The sequence below is a fragment of the Lonchura striata genome, chromosome 3 (assembly GCF_050655825.1).
Source record: "Lonchura striata isolate lonStrDom1 chromosome 3, ASM5065582v1, whole genome shotgun sequence".
In the NCBI taxonomy this organism is placed as follows: Eukaryota; Metazoa; Chordata; class Aves; order Passeriformes; family Estrildidae; genus Lonchura; species Lonchura striata.
In genome coordinates this window covers 60,329,264-60,351,147 of record NC_140705.1, presented here as the reverse complement: position 1 = coordinate 60,351,147, position 21,884 = coordinate 60,329,264, and the positions used below count along the sequence as shown (strand labels likewise).

At 37.9% G+C, this 21,884-nt stretch overlaps 1 protein-coding gene across 4 annotated transcripts in view; it reads right to left on the bottom strand.

The window, feature by feature from the left end:
* Positions 1-21,884, bottom strand: part of SNX9 (sorting nexin 9) — an 81,548-nt gene that overhangs the window by 28,810 nt on the left and 30,854 nt on the right. For all 4 annotated transcript variants that reach the window (XM_085575262.1, XM_085575261.1, XM_021532100.4 and 1 more), the window contains 3 exons: positions 14,168-14,254; positions 11,701-11,775; positions 10,393-10,515 (listed from right to left, as the gene is read on the bottom strand). In XM_085575262.1, the coding sequence (XP_085431388.1) occupies positions 10,393-10,515; positions 11,701-11,775; positions 14,168-14,245 (276 nt within the window). In that variant the 5' untranslated portion in view covers positions 14,246-14,254. The remainder of the gene's footprint in view (positions 1-10,392; positions 10,516-11,700; positions 11,776-14,167; positions 14,255-21,884) is intronic.

Sequence of the window (21,884 nt, the reverse complement as noted above, 5' to 3'; positions counted from 1 at the left end):
TGCAAGAAGCTGATATTTAGTCAATATAATTTGATACAGTACATCTAATATCCAAGTATTCAAGCCCTCTCAAATGTACACAAAAAGAAATGACACAACTAAGAAACTGATCAGCCTTCAAATGAAACATTCCATCTCCTTGCTCCCCAGGGTAACATCAAACAAGTACACTGAGATTAAATTCAAGGATAAACTCCTAAAAGACAGCTGATTCATCCTTTTGTAGACTACTAGGGACTTGCTCACTCCTACTGTCCTAGGAGAAAAACAAGACAAAAGGGCTATGTTGGGAACTGATAACAGAGGGAACCATTACTGAATGTACTAAGAGGATTCCACTAAGGGCAGACTGAAACTCACTACAGAAACAGATCATTCATTACTGGTGGGGCCTGGAGGATGGGGAGAGAAACCTAGTATGTTTTTAAAGATCTTTTAATAGTTGAATGAGAAAAAAATTCCACCACAAGAGAAAAATCCTGAGCTTGGAAGTGGAATGTCAGTATCTTTACCCAAATGAATCATGAACTAAATGGGGGAAGTGACATATTTACTATTTTCCAGAGAATTCAAAGCTATAGACAGTTAAGCACTGAAAAGTATAAGGCACTGAGTTGTCTCTCTCTGCCCTGGGTAAAAATCTTTATTTGATCTCCTGGCCAACTAATTTGTTTCTGGCAGACTCCTTCATATTAATGCATACCCCTGATGGACAAGTAGATCCATCCTACTGCTGAAGGACAAAAGCCAAAATAAACACAATGTTCAGACTGTAAGACTAATTTAAGTCCCCAGAAAGACCTAGGTTAACTGTGCCATCAAAAATAATGACCTCCAACTGTAAGAAATACACCTTGAAATCTACTCAGAGACAGAAGCCATGCTGGAGGAGCAGTGAGCAGCAAAAGTAAGCCTATATCATATCAAGGGAAGTTCAGGACAGCCAAAGCTGCAATGAGAAGTGTTATGCTCTTCAAGAAGGGTTTAAAAGAGACAAACAGCACAGAGCAATGGCAGAAAACACAAGAAAAGTCAAGGTGACTCAGCTGAATAGCTCACAGGAATGAACATACCTCTCTAGTTTTATAGCTGCCTTAGTTACCTGCATGGAAACAAAGCCTTAAGCATATTCAGACATTATACTAAAGTTAAGTTCTTTGGATAACAGTCTCTGATAGATACATTTTTAAAAAACCCAAACAACTGAGTATATAGACAGACACCTTAAAAATTAAGTGGTTTTCTCCATGAAGAAAGATGTAGGGCTAAAAGCCTCCTCTGCAACAATCACAGAACTGCATTTGCTGTGCTGTTTAAGATAGAACAAGTGTGCATATTAGCACATAACTGAAGTAGCTGCCATACCCACAATATTTTATGGTTAAGCTTTCTTCTTGGTAGAGCATTGTAGTCCAGGGCATTTCTTCCACTTCTGAAGGAAGGCCGCTTTTCTATAGTATAACATAAACATCCTTAAAGAAATCCTCTAGGAAAAGCAGAAGTGGACATAGGCTAGATTTTAAGGAATAACCACCTTTATGGACTTAAATACTAGAATGTTCCCACAGATAAATACTTGAAAGCAACATGATCTCCAAAAGCAGCTGGCAAGGAAGCTGCAGTAATGCTGTCCTAGGAACCCATTTGTCCCTCAGCCACTCCTGTCTTCTCACTTCCTTCCTGAGGAAACCATCATCCAACACCTCCACTACCAACCCCAGTGCCCCCTTCATAACTCTGCAGTGGACTGGGCTTTGCCAGCCCACAAACAACACAAAGCCCAGACACACCTACTGGACACTCCTTGTTTTCAGCAGGAAATAAATCTAAACCACCAGTGGACAAACTGAGATAGTACCATGAGCAGAGCCATTTGTTTTTTGTTCTTTTTCTGTTCCAAATCCCATTTCCTTACCTATAAGGTTATTCACAACCAAACTGGACTAGGGGCTGCATTTCTTGTGCACACTGCAGGCACAGGATTTCCATCTATCATCTCCTGATTGAGCGCAAAAGACTCCATCTTTGAAGTATGGAATGGTGTTTTAGAAAGATACATAATTTAGACTTGAGTAAAGAATACTGAGTGATAGGATGAGGGGCGGAAAAACACATCTATTGTCACCCTGACTGCTTCAAGAAAATTAATTTTTTTTAATTAAAGTTTGCTTAGTTTCAACTTTCAGACACTAAAAATCCTGTATAATTTATTCAATGGAGCTCTCTCAGGCTTCTGTTTTTGTTACTCACACCTGCACATGTAAATGGCAATCAAGTCACTTCTTTATATCCTTGTCTTCTGTTAAGCTGATTTCAATTCTTAATGGTTTCTTATTGAAACACAGATGACAAATTTCAGACAGTTTTCTAAGTAGCAATCACAGCAATGCCAGAAAGAGAAGAAAGACTCCCTTTTCCTCTTGGATGTTGTCTAGTGTCATCTAGACACCTCAGGATCCAGCTACAAAGATTAAACAAGGTTTTATCCTTCTTTTTTGGGAAAAGAACTCTATTTTGTTTGGAAAGAGAGGAAAGGGGTGTCCCTAGTTGTCTTTTTTTTTTTTTTTTTTTGAGGAATTGAAGAGTGTTACTGGGTATTTTCAGTTTATCACTTTCAATTACAAATGTCCATGATTCCTCTTTAAAAGAAGAGCTTGAACTTGGTGAGAGAAAAAAAAACCCAAAACCAAACCCCAAACAAAAAACAAACAACAACAACAAAAAACACCCTCAGGAAGGAAACTACATATTGCAGCAAGCCCCCTACTGTGGTGCAGGGGACTGTGCAACACATGTGTGCCACATGGCACTGTAAGTGTGCAGGTTAGCGGAAATGCTAACCCCAGGCATCATTACAGGCTGGAGATTGACATGCTGGGAAGCAGCTCTGCAGAGAAGGACCTGGGAGTCTTGGTAGATGACAAGCTGTCCATGAGCCAGCAGTGGGTCCTTGTGCCCAAGAAGGCCAATGGCATCCTGGGTGCTTTAGGAAAAGCATTGACAGCAGGTTGAGGGAGATGATCCTGCCCCTCTGCTCAGCCCTGGTGAGGCCCCATCTGGAGAGCTGTGATCTGTGCTCCTCAGCAAAAGAGAGACATGGAGCCCTTGGAGCAGATCCAAAGGAGGGCTACAAAGCTGATCAAGGGACTGGAGCATCTCTCTTATGAGGAAAGGCTGAGGAAGCTTGACCTGTGCAGCCTTGAGAAGAGATGACTGAGGGGACCTCATCAATATCTATGAGTATCTGAAGGGAGGCTGTCAAGAGGATGGGTCCAGGCTCTGTTCAGTGGTGCCAGGCAATAGGACAAGGAGCAACAGACAGGAACCGATACACAGGAAGTTCCACCTGAGTATCAGGAAGAATTCCTTTACTGTGTGAGTGACCATGCACTGGAACAGGCTGCTCAGAGAGGCTGTGGAGTTTTCATCACTGGAGATAGCCAACAGCCATCTAGACACAATGCTGTGCCATGTGCTCTAGAATGACCCTGCTTGAGTTGGGAGGTCAAACCAGATGACCCACTGTGGTCCCTTCCAACCTGACCCATTCTGCAATTCTGTGAATCAGACAAGGAAAAAATCATACCAACACTGTAAATTGTGGAAAAATATTTCAATGGTAATGTTTTGCCTGAGGGTATGGGTGTAGATGAAGGAGATGAGTGATCACAGTATTACAGCAGTTTAACAACTTCCTGCCTAAACCTTTGCATTCCACTGGGTCATCCACAAAAAAGCTCAACATAACTCTATAATTGGAATTGATAAAATCACTGTCATATGTTGATGATTATTTTTTAATATGTAAATGTGATTCATTTCAAAGCAAGCAAGCCACTGTTTCCAGTACTGTAGAGAAGCCACTGCCTTGTACTTTGCTTGAATGAGAGTTGGTCACAAATTCCTGTTACCAGTCTGAATGCAATATTGTGACTGAGGCGGTGGAGGAGATAGAGCTGATTTCACATCACATGCAGCAATAGAGGATTTTATAGTATCATTATCTGTAACAGGAACTAAAAGTTACAATTGTAATTGTAACTACCTTGGTGAACCTACCTGCATATTTTATTTGATAATCTAGCATACTGGTTTAACAAGACAAACTGGACACAGTCAAGTACAAGTGAGTAACATTTCCTGTGATGACACTTCTCCTTTACTAAACACAGAGATTCATCAAAGAACAGAAATGCTGTTACAGGAATTTAATAACATGCATATCAGAATTTCCACATAAGTAGAATACTGCACTCTTAATAGAAGTACTATATTTGTTTTCTTCAATCTTAGCATTTATTGCACTTCACAGTAATTCAGGGAGGTGGAGTGAGAGTTATGGTATGCAAATTCAACAATGACAATTTGCCTTTCCAGCACTTCATTGCAAAAAGCCTCAAAGATATGAAGTAAAACTTTGGAAATAGCTTCTTTAGTGGTCTCCTTAGGCATGTTCAACAACTTATATCTACATACCAGGTATCTTGAGTTGCCTCAGCTCCTGGATATCAAACTAAGTGTTTTCACTAACTACTTATTCATCCTGCCTACACATATGTCCCACAGCTTTTGGAAGGGAAAAGGTTTTGCACACGTAAGAGTCCATTTATCTCACTCTTCTTCTGCAAGAGAAATTATCCCAACTGATGTTACTCTTACCACTGGATAAAGCAAGACAAACATGAGAGGTTTCTGTTAAATGCTTCCTGTACCTATTCATGAGGGGTTGCTGCTCTGCTGAAGACACAAACATGAGGATTCTCTAGGGTCAACATAAATCAATGGAACAATCTGTAATTCATAAAATTGTGAACTCTAAGGATACTTATTCGACCCCAAACTAAGAAGTGTACAGTCCTCTTCATCAAGAACTAGACTTGGCAGTGATTAGAGAATCAGTGTCAAGAAAAGGGAACAAACTCCTCTACAAATGCAACATACAGTTTGGTACAAGAACTATTTTTATATATTCAATATAGGGAAGCCACATCTACAGCTCTTACGTCAATGTAGTTGTGATCCACTTCCACCCTGAAACAGACAGGCAGTAGTCCAATTTATTTTCATTTATACATTTCTAATACTAGCTTTTTATTCTGCAGAGAAGGGAGAAAAAAAAAGAAAGAAAAAAGGTTACACTGAGCTCTAGAAGGAGAGGAGGAGAAACCAAACTAAAATGTACAGGATACTAAAATTTATAGTATTTCTATCCTATGTTCAAGGCTGCAGGTTACAAAGGCTATAAACAGCTGGATTACATTATGGCAAGTTGTACATACAGTCTGTTTATGAACCACTAAGACTGTACAGAGAGTGTTTTAACTTCTCAACAGAAAGAACTAGCTTGGGCCAATACAGTTGTAACAAAATCTAAATAATTCAGATAAACACTATCATTAAAAGAGAGCTGCTGCTTGTTCACAACTTTTAAAGCATTTTAGGTTAGATAAATGAAAAAACGCTGTGGTTCAGAATAGGAGAAGAGAGATCACTACGGTTAAAACAGCAGTCTCTGAACCTGAAACACAAACAAAATAAATGCAAATACATCCTTAACTAGAGAAGCACTAATACTGGCCACCACAAAAAACCCCAAATCAACCCAGCTGGAAGAGACAACTCAGAATGAATTTTACATTAATGACTGTATTTCCATACATACGTAAATTATGAAGGCTCCAAATGCCACCAAGATAATAACCTCTTTGTCAAGTGCAATAAGAAGCACAATCTAGAAGTGTGAAAGAGAATATCCTCTACTGCTACAGCCTCTGGAATAAACTCAGCATCACAGAAATATTATAAGAGGAAAAACACTTGATGCATTTTACATCAAAAATTACAATCTTTTTGTTCACTCTATTTTTTAGGTTCACTTTGCTTAACCTGACAAAATTTATATTCTTTTCAGTACTATTATTATTCCAATACCAATAGAGTCTACAGGCAACTTATATATATATGTATATGCAACTCTAACCAATAGAAATAGCATAAGTGCTGATATACTTACTGGCTGTTCCAAATGACAGACTGAAATTATCAGCTTGCATTGCCACTCAGCGGAACAGTGGATTGACAGAGAAGATTACTCATTCCCTCTGCTCTCTATATCCAAGAGCTACCAAGTCAAAACAGCATGAGACTCATACAAAAGTCAAGCCAAGCCTCCATCCTTGACAATTAAGGCTTCCTTAAATTGTATTTTCTTGTATAATTTTTTTAAAGCTTTTCAGACATTAAAGCACAAATGTTACAGGCAGATACAACAATAAATTCCCCTATCTGCTTATCTTCTTCTGAGTGTGTAAATAATCATCTTGAGTAAAATTTTTCCCTCATTTTGTGTTTAATTAGCTTCACTGCTTCCTCTGATTGCTTTGATGCCCCCAGCATCTTCTCAAATAGCTCTTTAAAAGAGTAGCTGCAAATTTTATCAAGGCAGCCATTGCTGGGACACTACTGATGCAAGGAATGAACTGGAGAAACTGAACTGCCAAGGATCAGGTGGAATCCTTCTCTTCTTAGGAAGTATCTCTGTGCCCTTTTTCTACTGTCACTTTAGATCTGTGGCAACCCCACGTAGGGTACAATATCAAAGTGTTGCTCTGGTTATTGAGTCTTTCTCACTGAAGAAAAGAAAGGAAATAAACTGTTTTTAATGACTGCATTTTAATTTCTTTTCAGGAGATTATTTACTGAACAACAACAAAAACCTTCTTAAGAAAATAAAACAGGAAGCAGAACAGTGCTTGAATCAATAATGTTTTCTTAACACCAAAAAGTTATGGTTTCCAGAGTAGGAAACCAAAAGTCTCTCATCTGTCTGGAATGCAAAAAGGGATGGGGGAAGAAGAAGAGTTGTTTGAGTGGGCAATTGTCTTCCTAAGTAATGGTTATGCATGATGGGGCTCTGCTTTCCTGGAGATGGCTGAACACCAGACTGCCCATGGGAAGGAGTGAATGAATTCCTTATTTTGCTTTGCCTGCATGTGAAGATTTTGCTTTATCTCCACCCAAGAGTTGACCCATAGTCACCCTTCTAGTTTTCTCCCTTACTTCTTTGAGGGGGTAATAAGCTGCTGAGTGGGTTGAGCTGCCTACAAGGGTTAAACCACAAAAGCACCACATTTCAACCCAGCCAGATCTATTATTTTTAATAAAGCTTGGCACTGAAAGACTACACAACAACCTGGTTTGGGTTTTTTTTACTTGCTGTTAGAAGAATGGAAGGAATTCTAGGAATTAAAACATCTTCTAACTTACTGAACTGGGGAGTGGGGGCATTGTGCAACCATGTGTATGTGAGAGTGACAATGTTTATAGAAAGCAATTTCTTCAATACAATAGCAGTAAGAAAAAATACTAAAACATCCTCTTTATTTAGAATTGCTTTTATAAAGATCTCTTGTAATAAACTTGCAACCCCACCGTGTTACTGCAAAATATAATAGGTACCATCAAATGTCAGCATTTAGAAATACTGCTATTTCTTACTAAGTCTACCAGACTAGTCTATCTAAAAACATTTTAGTTTCCAGTACAGTGCCACCTCCAGCATCTATTCCCCTTACATTGACACATAATTTTTCATTTTTCTTAACTCTCCATAGCCTAGTGTGAGTTTCATTTAAGATTAGAAGCTTTGTATATTGACCTAGTTGGTCACTAAAGCACTTGAACAGACTGTTCATCTGAACTCAAGCCAAAGTGCCTCTGCAAACTCGTGTTGAGAAACAAATGAGTTTATGTTTACCACATTCAGAGCAATACCTCTAGGAAGAAGGGTCATACCCACAAAGTAGGAGATTGCATTCTTATTGAAAGTGGCTCAAAGAGACATGTCAGTATGCAGGGTGACTCAGCCTGACCTCCTGGTGCAGTATTACCAGAACCAATGCAATCCTCTCTAAGTGTTTCTACACTGGTGCAGCAATGTCAAATCTGTCTGACACTGCATGATCAATGCACACAGGAGCAAGGCACGCACTTCACAGACATGAGATCAAAGTCGCTGCAGAAGAAAGCTTGCATTTTTCCCTGAGAGTAAGAAAATAGGGTCTTGCGCCACACAGACAGAATGAACAGACAGAATTTCTTAATTAAGAAGACAGTTAGCCATAGAATTTTTGTAAGGAGAAAATGTGTGCACTAGAGAGCTCCCTGATCTCTGAGAAATGCCTAACAGTCAAAAGTGGAAGCCAGAACTGCTTCCAGACTGCTCATTATACAAACAAAAATCCTATTAGCAATAAGCCACTAGAAAAAATCTACCAGATATATGTCAGAAGCTGAGGAAACCAGTCTTCAAATCAAGATCTACAGTTTTATAGAAAATGCATATAACTAAATAGCAGTTATTGAACTCAGTTCAAGAAAAAAAGACTTGAGAAAATGAAAACAACTTTTGACATAAAACCCTGACCACACAACAGAACGGTTCCTCCTTTGAAAAAAAAAAAAAGAAAACTGAATCTTGCATCTTGCATGGCCTTGGCTAGATCCAGGTGCACCCTGTCCTCCTCTCTCTCCCTCTCCATGCCAGTAATGTAGTTTTACCATAATGCACAGTGGGCCTCCCAGCTATCTCACACAGCATTTGAAGGATAACTGAGAGGAACAGGACACTTCTAAGAGTAGGGCACTGATGGAAATGTGACAAGCTGTTTTCATGAAGTTACTCTTTTCCAAAATCTATGAAAAAACCTGCAATCTGTACACAGGGACAGTATACTGTTGATCTTGTGTAAACTACAGTGTAAAGTGACTACATTTTCAAGCTTTTCACTCCTCTAGAAATGCAACTTCCAATACTAGATTGCCAGAGTAATTCTCTATTATTTAGAATATAGCAAATACCTTTATTTTGACCTTCCCCTCTGCACAGACAAGACCGTTTTTCTTCTCTTCTCCAAGCTCAAGCACCATGTGTTAAGCACAGAACAAGATCTGACAGATACCTCTATTCCCATTCAAAATATTCTGTGTATTAGATTACTAAGTAATTCTTCCTAGATCAAATTAAGTTATGTTTCTCCTCCAAGAAACAGTACTCTCTGATTTGGCAGCAAGTAGCTGCTGCAAATATCTCAAGCCCTCTCAGATGCAAAGTTTTGCTAGAAACACTACAGCAGGAAAAACATGGGACAAGAGTAACAGACAGCAAGGAAGAAAAGAGGTTCCCCATTCTGCACTCAAACTACTGCAGTTTTTACTGAGGCAAAACTAACCTATAATCAAAACATTTGGCTCAGTCTGACATGAAAAACTCATGAGGCATTTAATGAGTTCTGCATTTAGCCTTACATATTAACAGGGTATCAATTAAAAAAATAAACATTGAAACATTGAGACAGTCACAGTGAGGTTTGGAGTCCTCCAGTGAGGACACACAATGGCAGAATAACAATCCTGGCATTGTCCAGCTGACTACAAGGAAGCCCAAATCAAACTCTCTATAGTCAATGAACAGTTATGTTCACTGTCATACAAAAATGTCCCATGTAGACTTTTCAAAAGATCTCACTTCATGTCAAAGTCCTGTGGTGCAATAATAACTAATAACTGATATTTAACTGACCTACAAACCAGGTGTGTCCCCCCAGCTGTTACCATAAGTAAAGAATCTACTTTCCAACACAAAAGACCTTTGCATGCTGCTGTTGGAAAAAAGGCAGATTTTGTTCTTCTGTTGACCTATGGACATCAAAATGTTTAACTTCCTACATGTAGGACATGCACCAGTCTGTAGACCATAATAAACTGCTTGTGTTTAAGATAATGTATCCTCAGATACCTAACCTGGAACTAAATATTTGCTGCTTAATGAACTGGTGCACCAGACAAAAAGCTATGAATAGAGGAACAAAAATATTCTTGCAGCAAACCCGAAGTCAGCTTCTTCTGCAGCTGACAATGCATGAATTTCCTTCATGTTTTTTAACACAAGAAACTACTCTTACTCAAATTCAGAAAAAGAAATATATTCTGGCTGCTGATGTATAGATCCCCTAATTGTATAAGACATCAAAAAAGAAAGCTCTCATTCCTTAAAAAAGTTAGCATACTAAAAGAAGTAGCTTGAAAATAAAATAAATTTGCTAAGAGTGCACTTACTCTTACAGAGACTGAAGTAGTTAGGGATTTATATCACTCCAGACTGAAAAGAATAAAAATGCTCAATTTCTGAAAGTGTTAAGACTACTAAATTTTCCAGCAGTGACAGTATCTGTGCCGTCACACACATCATTAATATTCAACAAAAGTATTCCCTAATGAAAACACAATTACTTTAATTAGTACTTTAATGAAAGTTCACAAATAAAGTACAGCAAGCAATTACATCAATAGAAGTTTCCATGCCCACAGTGCCCGAAAAATCACAAGACATACCTGATTACTGCTTTTGGCAGCAGAGTTGGTCTGAGCTGTATTTGAAGAAAGGGAATCAAAAAAGGCCTGATCAGCTAATGAGTTACCACAGCTAAGGCCATCTTTTGCACCTTCGGTTATAATCTGAAATGGAAAAGAATATTTTTTTGAGAATAATTTTTCATGCTTCAATTAATCAAATTATGCTTTATCATATACAATCACCCTAACACTCATTTGCTACACTTTAAGATGTTTGCATATAACCTTTTCAAACTCAAATTAAATTTAATTTTTTACAAGAAACTGACATGATACACTGGAGGATTTACTTCCACACCAGATGGAACTAGGTTGCCTTACAACTACAACATACAAGATTGCTGTGGCAGTGAACACCTATTTATAAATTGCTTAGGGATTAAATGTTGTTAATGTAAATGCCTGGAGACTGTGAACTTAGTGCTCAGGGGATGGATTTGGGATAGTAAGTTTAGAAAGCCAAAAGCTACCAGACCAGGACTAAACAACTAAAGCAAAAACACAAGGTCATGTGAGCCAGCATGATCCTGCTTTTCCTTCCCCTCCTCCCCCTTGGGTTTTTTTGTTTTGTTTTGTTTTTTGTTGTTTTTTTTTTTATAAATACAGCACTGCTGAAGAAAGAGAGACACATGCCTTAAAAGGCTGCAGGAATTACAGCCTAGGTATTCACCCACCTAAGCAGCAACCTGCATACATGCAGACACTGGGCCACCCAAGAGTGAATGAGATTGCAGTCTTTGCACTGTGATCCCATGACATCCCCAAAACAATATCACTGGTCTTTAAACAACAATCAGAACAACACACACTGAAGAGACAACAGAGGGTCTCAGTAAGAAGAAAAGCTAAGTAGTCTCTGGATTTGGTAACCCATGTCCTGAGCCCCAGAAATGTGGCTCCATTCCAGATTTATGAGCACGCATCAAGTCTTCCACAGAATACCAGTGCAAACTTGCATTATTCATTTCACTTCCGTATTTCTATCTTCAGACAGAAAAAAAGCCACAATTATTGGATTATGAGTCCCCCAAAACCAAAGCAGATTCAAAACAACTCATGTTCTGCAGATCAGCTGTATTTACTATAGACAGTTTCCTGTTGCATTTCTTGTTAAACCACTAAGAAGCTCAGGAGCTTCAGATGGAATGTTTGTACTGGTGTCCAAAGCCAGCTACAACGAGATTATATATTCCAAGCTTTCTGTTTGAGCATTTCAGTCTGGTCAGCAAACCAGAGGATGGTCTTTACAGCAGTTCTGCTTTTTTAGTGTTGAGCAGTGTCACTTACCTCAACATAATCTGTTGGAACAAGTCCTCTCTCGCCCTGGCTGTTTTTTCCTTCTAACCAGCCTCCACCAACATCCTAAAAGAAGTCATATAGAAATAATTTTGCTAGATGGATCCTACAACATGCTTCATCTAGCTCAGCAGGAAGCATTGTCTTGCTGTCAAATGTCAAATGCTCAGCAGGAAGCATTGTCTTGCTGTCAATGTTCAAAACAGCTGTGACTGTGAAACTGAATAAACTCATGCAAAGCTGCTGAAGTAGCAGATACTCATTTAAACACAACGCAGACCATGCTGGTTTTACACAGCTGTTCTGGACTTCAGATTTTAACAAGCATGAAGGGGAAAAAATAATTGATTTTTCAGCACTTTTGATCATTTATGAAACCACAATCAACTGTCTGGACACAGACTGCATATAAACACAGCTATTAGTATGTCCGTTTCAATGAATTAATTTTAATCAGCAGACTATAAAGACACAAGACACAAAGAATAAAACTGTTGGTGATATCTGTAAAATCTCTACCTCATTTACTGAAGGTGCAGAGACATGTGAGGAGTGAGAGCTATCACCCACAGAAATGTTAAGGCTATTCTCAAGACTAAAAGAGCCACATGCCACATAAAATCTGGACTCATTCTTTCCACTTCACATTTCTTTTCAGAAGCAGTCTTATGCTATTAGTTTAGAAAGAAATAAAAACAGTTCAGCTCTGATCTCAGTGGGACATAATGATATTGTTTGGAGTTTTTAAAATACATATTCTACATACACTACAAAAGCTCTGTAGACATTTGCAGTTAAGCTAATTCCAGGAAACATTATCTGGAATAAACCAGCTCTGTTTTAAATCAACCTGTTTAGGGAACACATAGCTACATGTCAAGTTAGCTCATAGATGAAAATTTGAGACACATATGCTAGACAGCAATTACTAAATTTTAGGCTTTCTTAATTTATTTTCAATTGATGTATTTTTTTATTCACAATTTTGTTCTTTCACTTCAAAATTTTATATAATCCTGCACTCCAATAAGGAGAAGCCTGCTTATGTATTCAAGATTTTATGCAGTTAAGATCAAGCAGTTAGTGAAATAAAAACTTGCATTTATTTTCTCCTACATACTTAAAAGCTCAATACTCAAGAACACAAAAATAATTAGACATCTCAGATTATAAATTCAACTAGCTTGGTTAAACTACAAGAGCAATGACATCTTGAGCCAGAAGTCATATTCACAGTGTTACTCTTGAAAGCAGTCATCAGTGGACTTGCATGACTTAAGCTATAGCCATCTAAACTTATCATATAAAAAAAAAGATCATGAGCCTTTGTGGCAATTTATCATGGACAGCATAAAACAAAGTTTTACTTGGTTTTGAGTACACTGCCTTAAGCCACAGATGTCTTGGTCAGTGAGAACTAGCTTAAAAGTGGTGATCCATTTATTTATATTTAGTCTTACTTTTGTGAAATAGCATTAAGCTCCTGAATCTGTTCAAAATGTAACCCCTACCACAAGCACAGCACACTATCCAAGAGGGTGCTGGCTCTATTAAATATCTGCCTCAAGTAATGAAGATCAGTGGAACTAAAAATTATCAGGATTACACATGACTAGTATCCTCAAAGAATAAAGCTTATTTTACAGAATCCATGTGTTTTATACAAATGGATAAACAACATTGCTTCATGATTAGGTGGTTTTTGTTCGTATTTGTTTTACAAGGCAAGTCTATTCACTAAACCATATAATTACACAAAATTCAAAGCAGAATCATCTAATACCTTGTTACAAGGGTAAGAATTATATAGGACAATTAAAGTACACTGAAATTCAAAATGTGGACATAAATCAAATATCAGTGCTGAAAAGTTCTATTCATTTAACAATGCCCTCATAGCATTGTGATAGTATTGTCACCACTTCTTCCCTACACCTTGTCCATATTTCTTTAATTATGAAAGGACACAAAGATTCAGTAAAAAATTTTTGTTGCGAGTTCTTTACCAAACTTGGAATGCTGAAGTCATTGATTAAGAAACTCAAAACCTAGAAGTGAGCTGAAAGTCACATTTAAATGCAAGTGGCAAACACCTGAAAGGTTACATACGCACAAAATGTGCAATATTACACACACAAAAATAGACAAGGCATTCAGATGTAAAGATAATCACCACCATCAGTTCCTTCCTCTGACTTGTCTCTCAGCTCTGTTTAGGGGAAAACAAAGCTGAGCACATTCTTAAGTGTGTGGGCACAGTTTGAGAAGGCCCCATCCTCCAAAACACTATATTGATTCCACAAGACTATTAGAAAATTCTTTGTACTGTTTTTTAGCTTATTCATCAGGGAAAGGTAGCCAGGACTTTAAGATGTCACCAGCACCATTTTCCTTCCATCTGCTGATAGAAGTAGGTCAGGAAAGTGCACTGAAGCAAATTTTATCTCAGTTTTCTTACCGGGTTGGTGATTGTGATGATCTCCCCTTCACTGACTGTCAGCTCATTGTTTCCAGGCTCAGCAGCAAAATCATACATAACACGAGCCTGTATGTGGAAAAGAATGTAACAGTGAGTCTTCCAGCTTATGTACAAGATTTCACTAAGAAACCAAAACCACAAATTATCCTTAACTTACAGAAATAGCAAGTGGGGTAAGGCTGAATGTACAAAAAACAACTCAGCACATAGGAAGCTAATATTTCCTAGATTTGAACTGCAAACTCAACACTAACTACAACTTTAAAAGATAAAATTCTCATGTGGAGCTTATTGGAGGTAATCTACCACAAGGATTTAAGACTGGTTGTTCTCTGTAATGTCCAGAACTATATGTACAATGTTTTCCACAGGAATAAGGTAAGGTTTCTAACTTTAGCAAACAGTTCTTTTTTGTTTTGTTTTATACAAGACATATTCCAACTCCAATTTGGGTAAAGGGCAGTAGTTCACAGAGCAAGCAATTCAGAAAAAGGAAAGCAAGTAACTGCAGATGTACATAACCACTGCTGTGCATAAAATTTAATACATAAAATTATGTTTTGAGACTATATGGGAAGAACTATGCAAATCAGAAACAAGCAGTGAGATTAGGCTTGTTATATCTGGCATGAAGAGGGAGGGAAAATCAAAACAAATTTAATTTTTAAGTGTTTAGATGTCAAAGGCTTTGCTGTGCACTGACTGCTATTACACTACATAAAGAAATATTTGAAACATTTGATTTGACTAATAACATCATTCAATATACAGCAATGATTTCCTTCTTGTACTTGGAGGGCAAGGGGAAGAAAAAAAAAAAACTAACCAAAAAGTAATATTTTTTGTCAAAGGAGACAATAAAATAACTTCTGTTGAAAGTAAACCATGTGATAGAAAAAAAAATACCAAAAGCCAGACATTCACCACCAACTCTTGCCTGTATCAAAACTGTAGGTTGTTATAATCCTCACCCAGACACAACTTCTTACAGAAAACCAGAGGAAAACAGAACTTCCCACCCCCACATTTTAATTTCATGAGTATCATGTGGAAATACTTCTGGCTGGTTAAAAGATACTTTACTTCAGTGTAAATAAAAACAGAGCTGAAAAAAAACACACATTTCAGCTGTTCAGCTGACAAATCTAATCCCAAACCATGTGCACAAAAAAATCGAACACTGGTCTTCTCCACTAGAGCAGCACAACACTGCAGAAAACCATGTGTCCTAAGCATTCTGAATGCTCCCTTGTATGAAAACTTTTCCCTTAGAATGGAGGCTTGCAGCACTTTCAGACTATGCCATGCAAAAAAGAGATAAAGAGACAAAAACGGTGCTCACTAATAACACTGACTGCTTTCTTTCCAGCAGCACATCTGGCCTCCATGGAAATATAAGAATAAACTGCTTTACTTCCATGAAAAATGAACTGAAGAGAAGCAGTACACCTTTAGAAATATAAGAACATTTTAAGCAGGGGTGTAAAAAGCACCACTCTCCAGAGCTCTTCCCTCAGCAGTAGTAGCTGGAGGTGTTGAACATGTCCTTTTTACAGCAGGTTGCCAAAATTTATCCATTTTCTGTGAGTCAATTTAACAGCACTCAGATGCTGGGCATCTGAATAATGGGAAAAGCAGCTTTCTCTTAGCCTTTTTCAAGTAATACATCATAGTATTAAATTCTTGCTTCTACTCACAGGAATGATGAGCGTTTCCCAGAAAAAAAGGCAACAGCAGATTTTATCAGCCTTCAGAAAAACTGGCAAAACATACCCAGTGATGACCAGACTGGAAAGGCAAAATGTATTTCTGTCTAATAAAAGAACAGATGCAAATACTAGATTTTCCAGATACAGCAGTGAAATTAAAGTTATTCAGGAAAAAAAAAATTGAAGTATTCAGCTTGTAGAGAAAGAAAAAACAAGAGATACATAGAATTTAATAAAGTCATTATGCTGAAGTCCACTTATTGACCTGCTCTAGTCAAAATACCTGCCTGTTTCAAAAGTCAGAAAAAGTAGAAAACAGGGAAAAAAATAGAAACAAATCTTGCTAACTAGTTTAAGAAATTGAAAAACAAATTTATAAAAAATTGCAATGCTACAGAAATGGCAGAAATGGATTATTATAGAGCATTAAGAATTTGAGGTACATCTGAAACCTGGTCTGTATATTGACATTTCAAATACATTCCTCATCTTTTTCTGCCAGTAATCTCCATTTCACTGGCATTTCTAGGCTCACTTGCCTAGGCTGGAAATGAAGACCTTAAGAACTTCTGGCAAGTAAGCTGTAACGCTACCTTCCTACTGATGAGTTTATAAACTCAACCAATTCCAAAGCAAAACTAAGTGACTAAATGTTTTTTCCCCAACTACTAAGTGTATAGTTAACAATGGAAACCTCCCTAGGCTTTCCCTGGGCAGATACATCAGCCCCAAACCTATTTAAACTTCTGACAATTAGTTCCAAAATACTATAAAATGGAAAATTGTTTGACTTTCCAATAAGCTTTTTCCTTCTTACTGGCCATAAATATTGTGTCCAAGTAGCAGATAGCACTTAAAAGTCCTATCTACCTTTACAACTTATACAAAGTTGTAAATGGGCATGGAAAAAAGCATTTCACAAGAAAAGGATTTTAGCTCCTTGGCACTCCAATACACACACTGAATAGTAGAGCTAAGCTTAGGGACACTTTGAATATTCATAAAATGGGAATCTCTGATGAATTCCACAATATTAATCTGGATCAGTCCAGATTAATGAACACCATGAAGAGAACTTTTTCAAAACACAGCCTAGGGAAAAAAAATGTTACAGTAACTATTGTGTTTCATATTTACTTCTGATCCTATACAAAAGGATCAAACAGTCAAAGAACTACAAGAATTTCAGAAATTAAAATATTTTGTTAGTGGAATCAAGGCCACTGCTTCATTTACAGAATACTGCAAACATGCAAAACAAACAAAAAAAAAAAGGTTAACAATTCTATCAGCTATAAGAAAATTAATTTCATCTACTGGTTGCATGCATATCTCCCCTCTCCCACCACCACCTCTGCTCCAAGATACAAATGGTTCTGGATTTTGAAGTTATTTTGTCAGTTCCTTTGAAAAAAAAACACCCTGCTAATCCAAAAAGCTTTAACTGATTTCACTGAGCCAAGAGCAGGCCTGGGTCTTGTACTGTAAGCTACTGCTTCCTTTGCTCAGGTGGCAACAGAGCATCTCCACTGGGAGTTTGGATCCTGACATTCATCTCATGCTCCCTTGTGTGAGAAAAGCATGGCACAGATTAAGCAGAACCTTGCCACAGCACAAGGCAAGAGGCAAAGGTGTCTCTGATCCCCAGCATCTCTACACCTCCGGCAGATACTGCAGTTTCTCCAGAATGAGAGGGAGCCAGCAGTTTTGTCTGCAAGTCCAAGATGGGGGAAAGCAGTAAGAGGAAAATTAGCTTTTCTACAGTATGGATATAGAAATTTAGGTTGTAATAAAGGAAATAAAAAGGAAACTGGCAATTCTCAGTGTTATACTAGCATTCTTTGGAGCTTGTTCTAACTGCTGTAGTTACACAACTGGACTGTAGTTTCCCAATCTACAGATTTACTGACTCACTACAGGGTGAAGCCTCCCAACATCAAGCATTCCAATCAAGAATTATTACTGTCTTTTTAGAATTATGACAGAATCATGCCTAGGAATATTAAACCACCCAAGATTCCCCACACTGGAAAGCAGTATCTAGATTAGTGAAATATTATTCCTCTGCAGGCCTGGAGCAGACTTCACTTTCCTCCATTACTTCTGTTTGAGCTGAGTGCTTCCCTCTTTTTTCTGTAACATTAAAAACCAAAAGGAAAAAAACCCTGACAACAAAAAATCGAGAGCATTTGCCAGTTTATTTCTAAAAGCAAACATAAGACTATGCAACTCCACCTGTCAGGGTTAAGGCTCTTTAGCATAAATTAAGTGGGAAGGAAGCTGACCAGTAAAAGTCATTAAAATAAATTTCTAATGAAAGGTTGCACTGTTGCTTCACTAAGTTACTAGATGAATATCCAAGATCTTGGCAGGCATCCTGATCCACTGGCTCCTGCTGGATGCCCCCCAAATCTTGAAAGAGGTGATAAAGCAACAGAAACCCCTATTTCTCAAGAGAATAATCTTTCTGCTTCTTCCAAGATATTTCACTCAAGGCTAGGCTCAGATGGAAAAGCACCTTACCCCAAAATTGAATAATCCTGATGTGCGCAGTGCCAAACTTGCCTGGATTACAGTTCAGCTGCAGCAGGGTGGCTCTGTCATGAAGAAGGACAGTGAAAGCCTCTGTGTATTCCTCACCAGGCATAAGCAGACAGGCTAACAGCTAATGCACATCAGTTGTGTTCAGAGCAGCTTTTACATCTTCCCTGCCTCAGCCTTCCTTGAGATGAATGATCAACGACCCACATAGAATGACTACTGGTTTTTCTTTAACTTCACACTTCTGAAGCAAAATGTTTTTTGTAGTGCTGGATTTCCTGACTGCAATGCAACAGTTCTGCATCAAAGTATGCTTCAGAGCACAAAAATCAGACAAGCCCCTAAAAAATTTGACACACCTTTGAAAACGCTTTTCCTATGCATACAGCTTCATTTGTATTAGAAAGAGATCTAGTGTTACACCATAGATTCATCTGTTTCAACCATGTGTTACAATTTAGGAAACTTGTACCACAACTGCTTTTCTTGGTCAGCTGGCAGTGGCAGATAGTACAGAAGGAAATATCCATAGAAGTGTCATAGCATGAAATTCTCATGACTGCACACATTTCCCTTCACAGTTGGCACTTCAGCAGTTCAGGGCTTCAGCCACCCTGCACTGCTCTTGTCAAGAGACAAGGATTCACAGGTTTAAATTGCTTGGTGCCACTATCAGAAATATAACTGCTGCATCACAGCAGCAACATGGCAACACATGCTGATGGCAGCAGCTCCCATATTGACAGAAAGAGGATCAAATTCTGGATTTCTCTTTTGGAAAGTATACGAGGCAGGTAAGTGCAGGTTTCTCTGAAACCTGCATCCATTGGAGGAACATAAACCATTAACTTGGGAAGCCTGGCAGAATGCCAAAAATAAAATAATTTTTTTAAATAAAGAGAAGTTAATCATTAGCATTGGCTCTAAGCAAGTCAAAGTCCTCACATTTTAAATGGCCGTGCCAGTGGGAAAACTTGAACTTTTCTACCAGGACAGCAGCCTAAGCTTTTAGCTGGGATGAACAACAAAGGGCTTTTGGTCACCTCAAGTAACTCCAGCAACACATCTGGTATGAATAAACTTCAGAACAGTTTGCTACAAAAACTGCTTCAGTTAGTACAAATATTCTTCAGTAGGTTTAGTAAGCCTTTGAAACCACTGCTTGTGAAATACCGATAAGCAGTATATTGCTCACACCTGGAAGAACAGAAGAGGAAAATGCATTTATTTCTTCTCAGACTTTATTTTATTAGTTATCTTCTAAAAGCTTTTTGGATGTGGGTTTGGGTTTTGGTTTTTAGTACATTTTTGGTGAAGTTTTTTCCATTCTTTTTTTTTAATAATTATTTTTCCCCATATATATTGTTTTTAGAAATAAAATATTCATTCTAAAGGGAAGTTCTAAGAGAACAAAACAGAAATTGTATAGCTGGTGTACAGGTGGGGATCTTAGGATTGGAGAAATTAAGAAAGCGGAAAGAAAATAATAAAGACAAAAACCTAGCTGCAAATACATCACTTCAGAAAATAGAAGTATATTTTGATTACTTCCTAAAGAATGGTTCAAAATGAAGCATTTAACCTAAAGAGTGACAATACTCTTCCACACAAAAAACAATTAACTTAAAACTGTTTTTTTCATTTTCTTTCCTGTACGAATCTTCCACAGCAATTGACCCTGTGATTACTGTCTGTAAAGAACTAGTGGTTTCTAGGTATTTTACTGCTTAGAATAAGTGCAAGCCATCTGACTTGTTATCAGCTGAAGCAGAAGCCTTAAACCCCTTGCTGTCTCCACTGTGCCAGTGAAGATCTGGAGAGGACACAGAGTAGGCATGGATCTAAATGACAGCTTAGCCATCATTTTGTGTCACCATTCACAAACAGACTACTTAAATTGCCATGTTTTAATCAATGCATCTTTGAAAAAACTAGCTACAGATCAAAACACATGCTAAGACCCTCTGTGGATATTATGGGGAATTCTGCAAGAAGTTTAAAAGGGCTGGTGTCCAAAATGCTGAGAAAAACAGTAAGAATACAGGAATACAGACAGGAGCCCCTCATGTCAGTCCCTCAGAGGACTGAGGACACCAGCATTCTTCCAACAGTGCCTAACATTTAGTAGATTTAATAATTTCCCTATCCTTTAGCCTGAAATCTAAGCTCATTTAAAAGCTAAGTGCTCCAAATCCGAAGAGGATTTTCACTGCATCATCTGCAGCATTGAACCACAGAATCATAGAAGGGTTTGGGTCAGACTGACCTTAAAGATCATCTTATTTTAGCAATCCTGCCATGGGCAGAGACACCTTCCACTAGACCAGGCTGCTCAAAGCCCCGTCCATCCTGGCCTTGAAAATATAAAAAACATTTATACTACTAATGAAGGAAACATCTGGGGCTATGATTTGACAAAAAAAATGCCTTTTCATTTTAGTCCCTCTGTCAAACTCTATCAGACTGCAAGGCAAAGTGTGCATTTGGATAGCCTATGCAAAAATATCAAGTGGCTCAAGTGCTACGACTCTCAGCCTAGAGAAGCAGCAACTCTCTGTCCTGCCTGTGGTAAAGAAATGTCTACATGTTCCTCTCACAGGCTTTCCTAAGAGACAACAAAACAAAGGAGACAATAAACAAAAAATTGACAATAGAAGAATAAGAGGAACACAAGGGACACTGTCTTCTAAGACAGAGTCCTACAGAAACAGTACCTTAGTAATTCAAGAGATTATCCATTATGCTAGCAACTGCCTGTAAAGTGATAAAGATTTATTATGAAGAAGACACCAATGTTTATCTTTTTAACTAATATAAAGTAACTGGAGAAAATGTATATTGCTTGTATTGTGCTAGGCATCACTTCTTGTGTATGTGCTCATTAACGTCGCCTAGAAAATTAGCTTGAAGAAACTGGAACATCTTATACGATGATTTTATTAAACAATAAGCAAAAAATAAAATTCACTTGTTTAAATTAAAACCTCCCTTTAGTATTACATTTCTTTTCCATATGATTTTGTTTTGCTTTTAGCAACATCAGAATTAAAGCAAACTCATCCAAAAAGTAAAAACTAAGTAAAGAACTCCACTTCTGTATGAAGAGAGTTTCACAATATTCAGGTATCATTACTCCAGGTTTCCTCACCAGCTCTAACTGCTGGATCCTCACATTGCTCTACAAATTCAGATTAAAAATGTCTCTTGACCTGCTGGCTCACTTTCCTCTGGGTGATTTTTCAACTCTAAAATAAGTTCACTAGCCCACAGCTAATCATATGAAGTCAACAGTACTGACTGTAAGCATATTAGAAGCAAATTAAACACAGACAAAATCTAAGAAACAAGGACTTGTGTAATTTCTTCCCGCTAGTAAAACATGCTTGCAGACAGATGCAAAACTGCATGTGCCTACAATATATCAGGCAGGTATTTAGTACTGGATT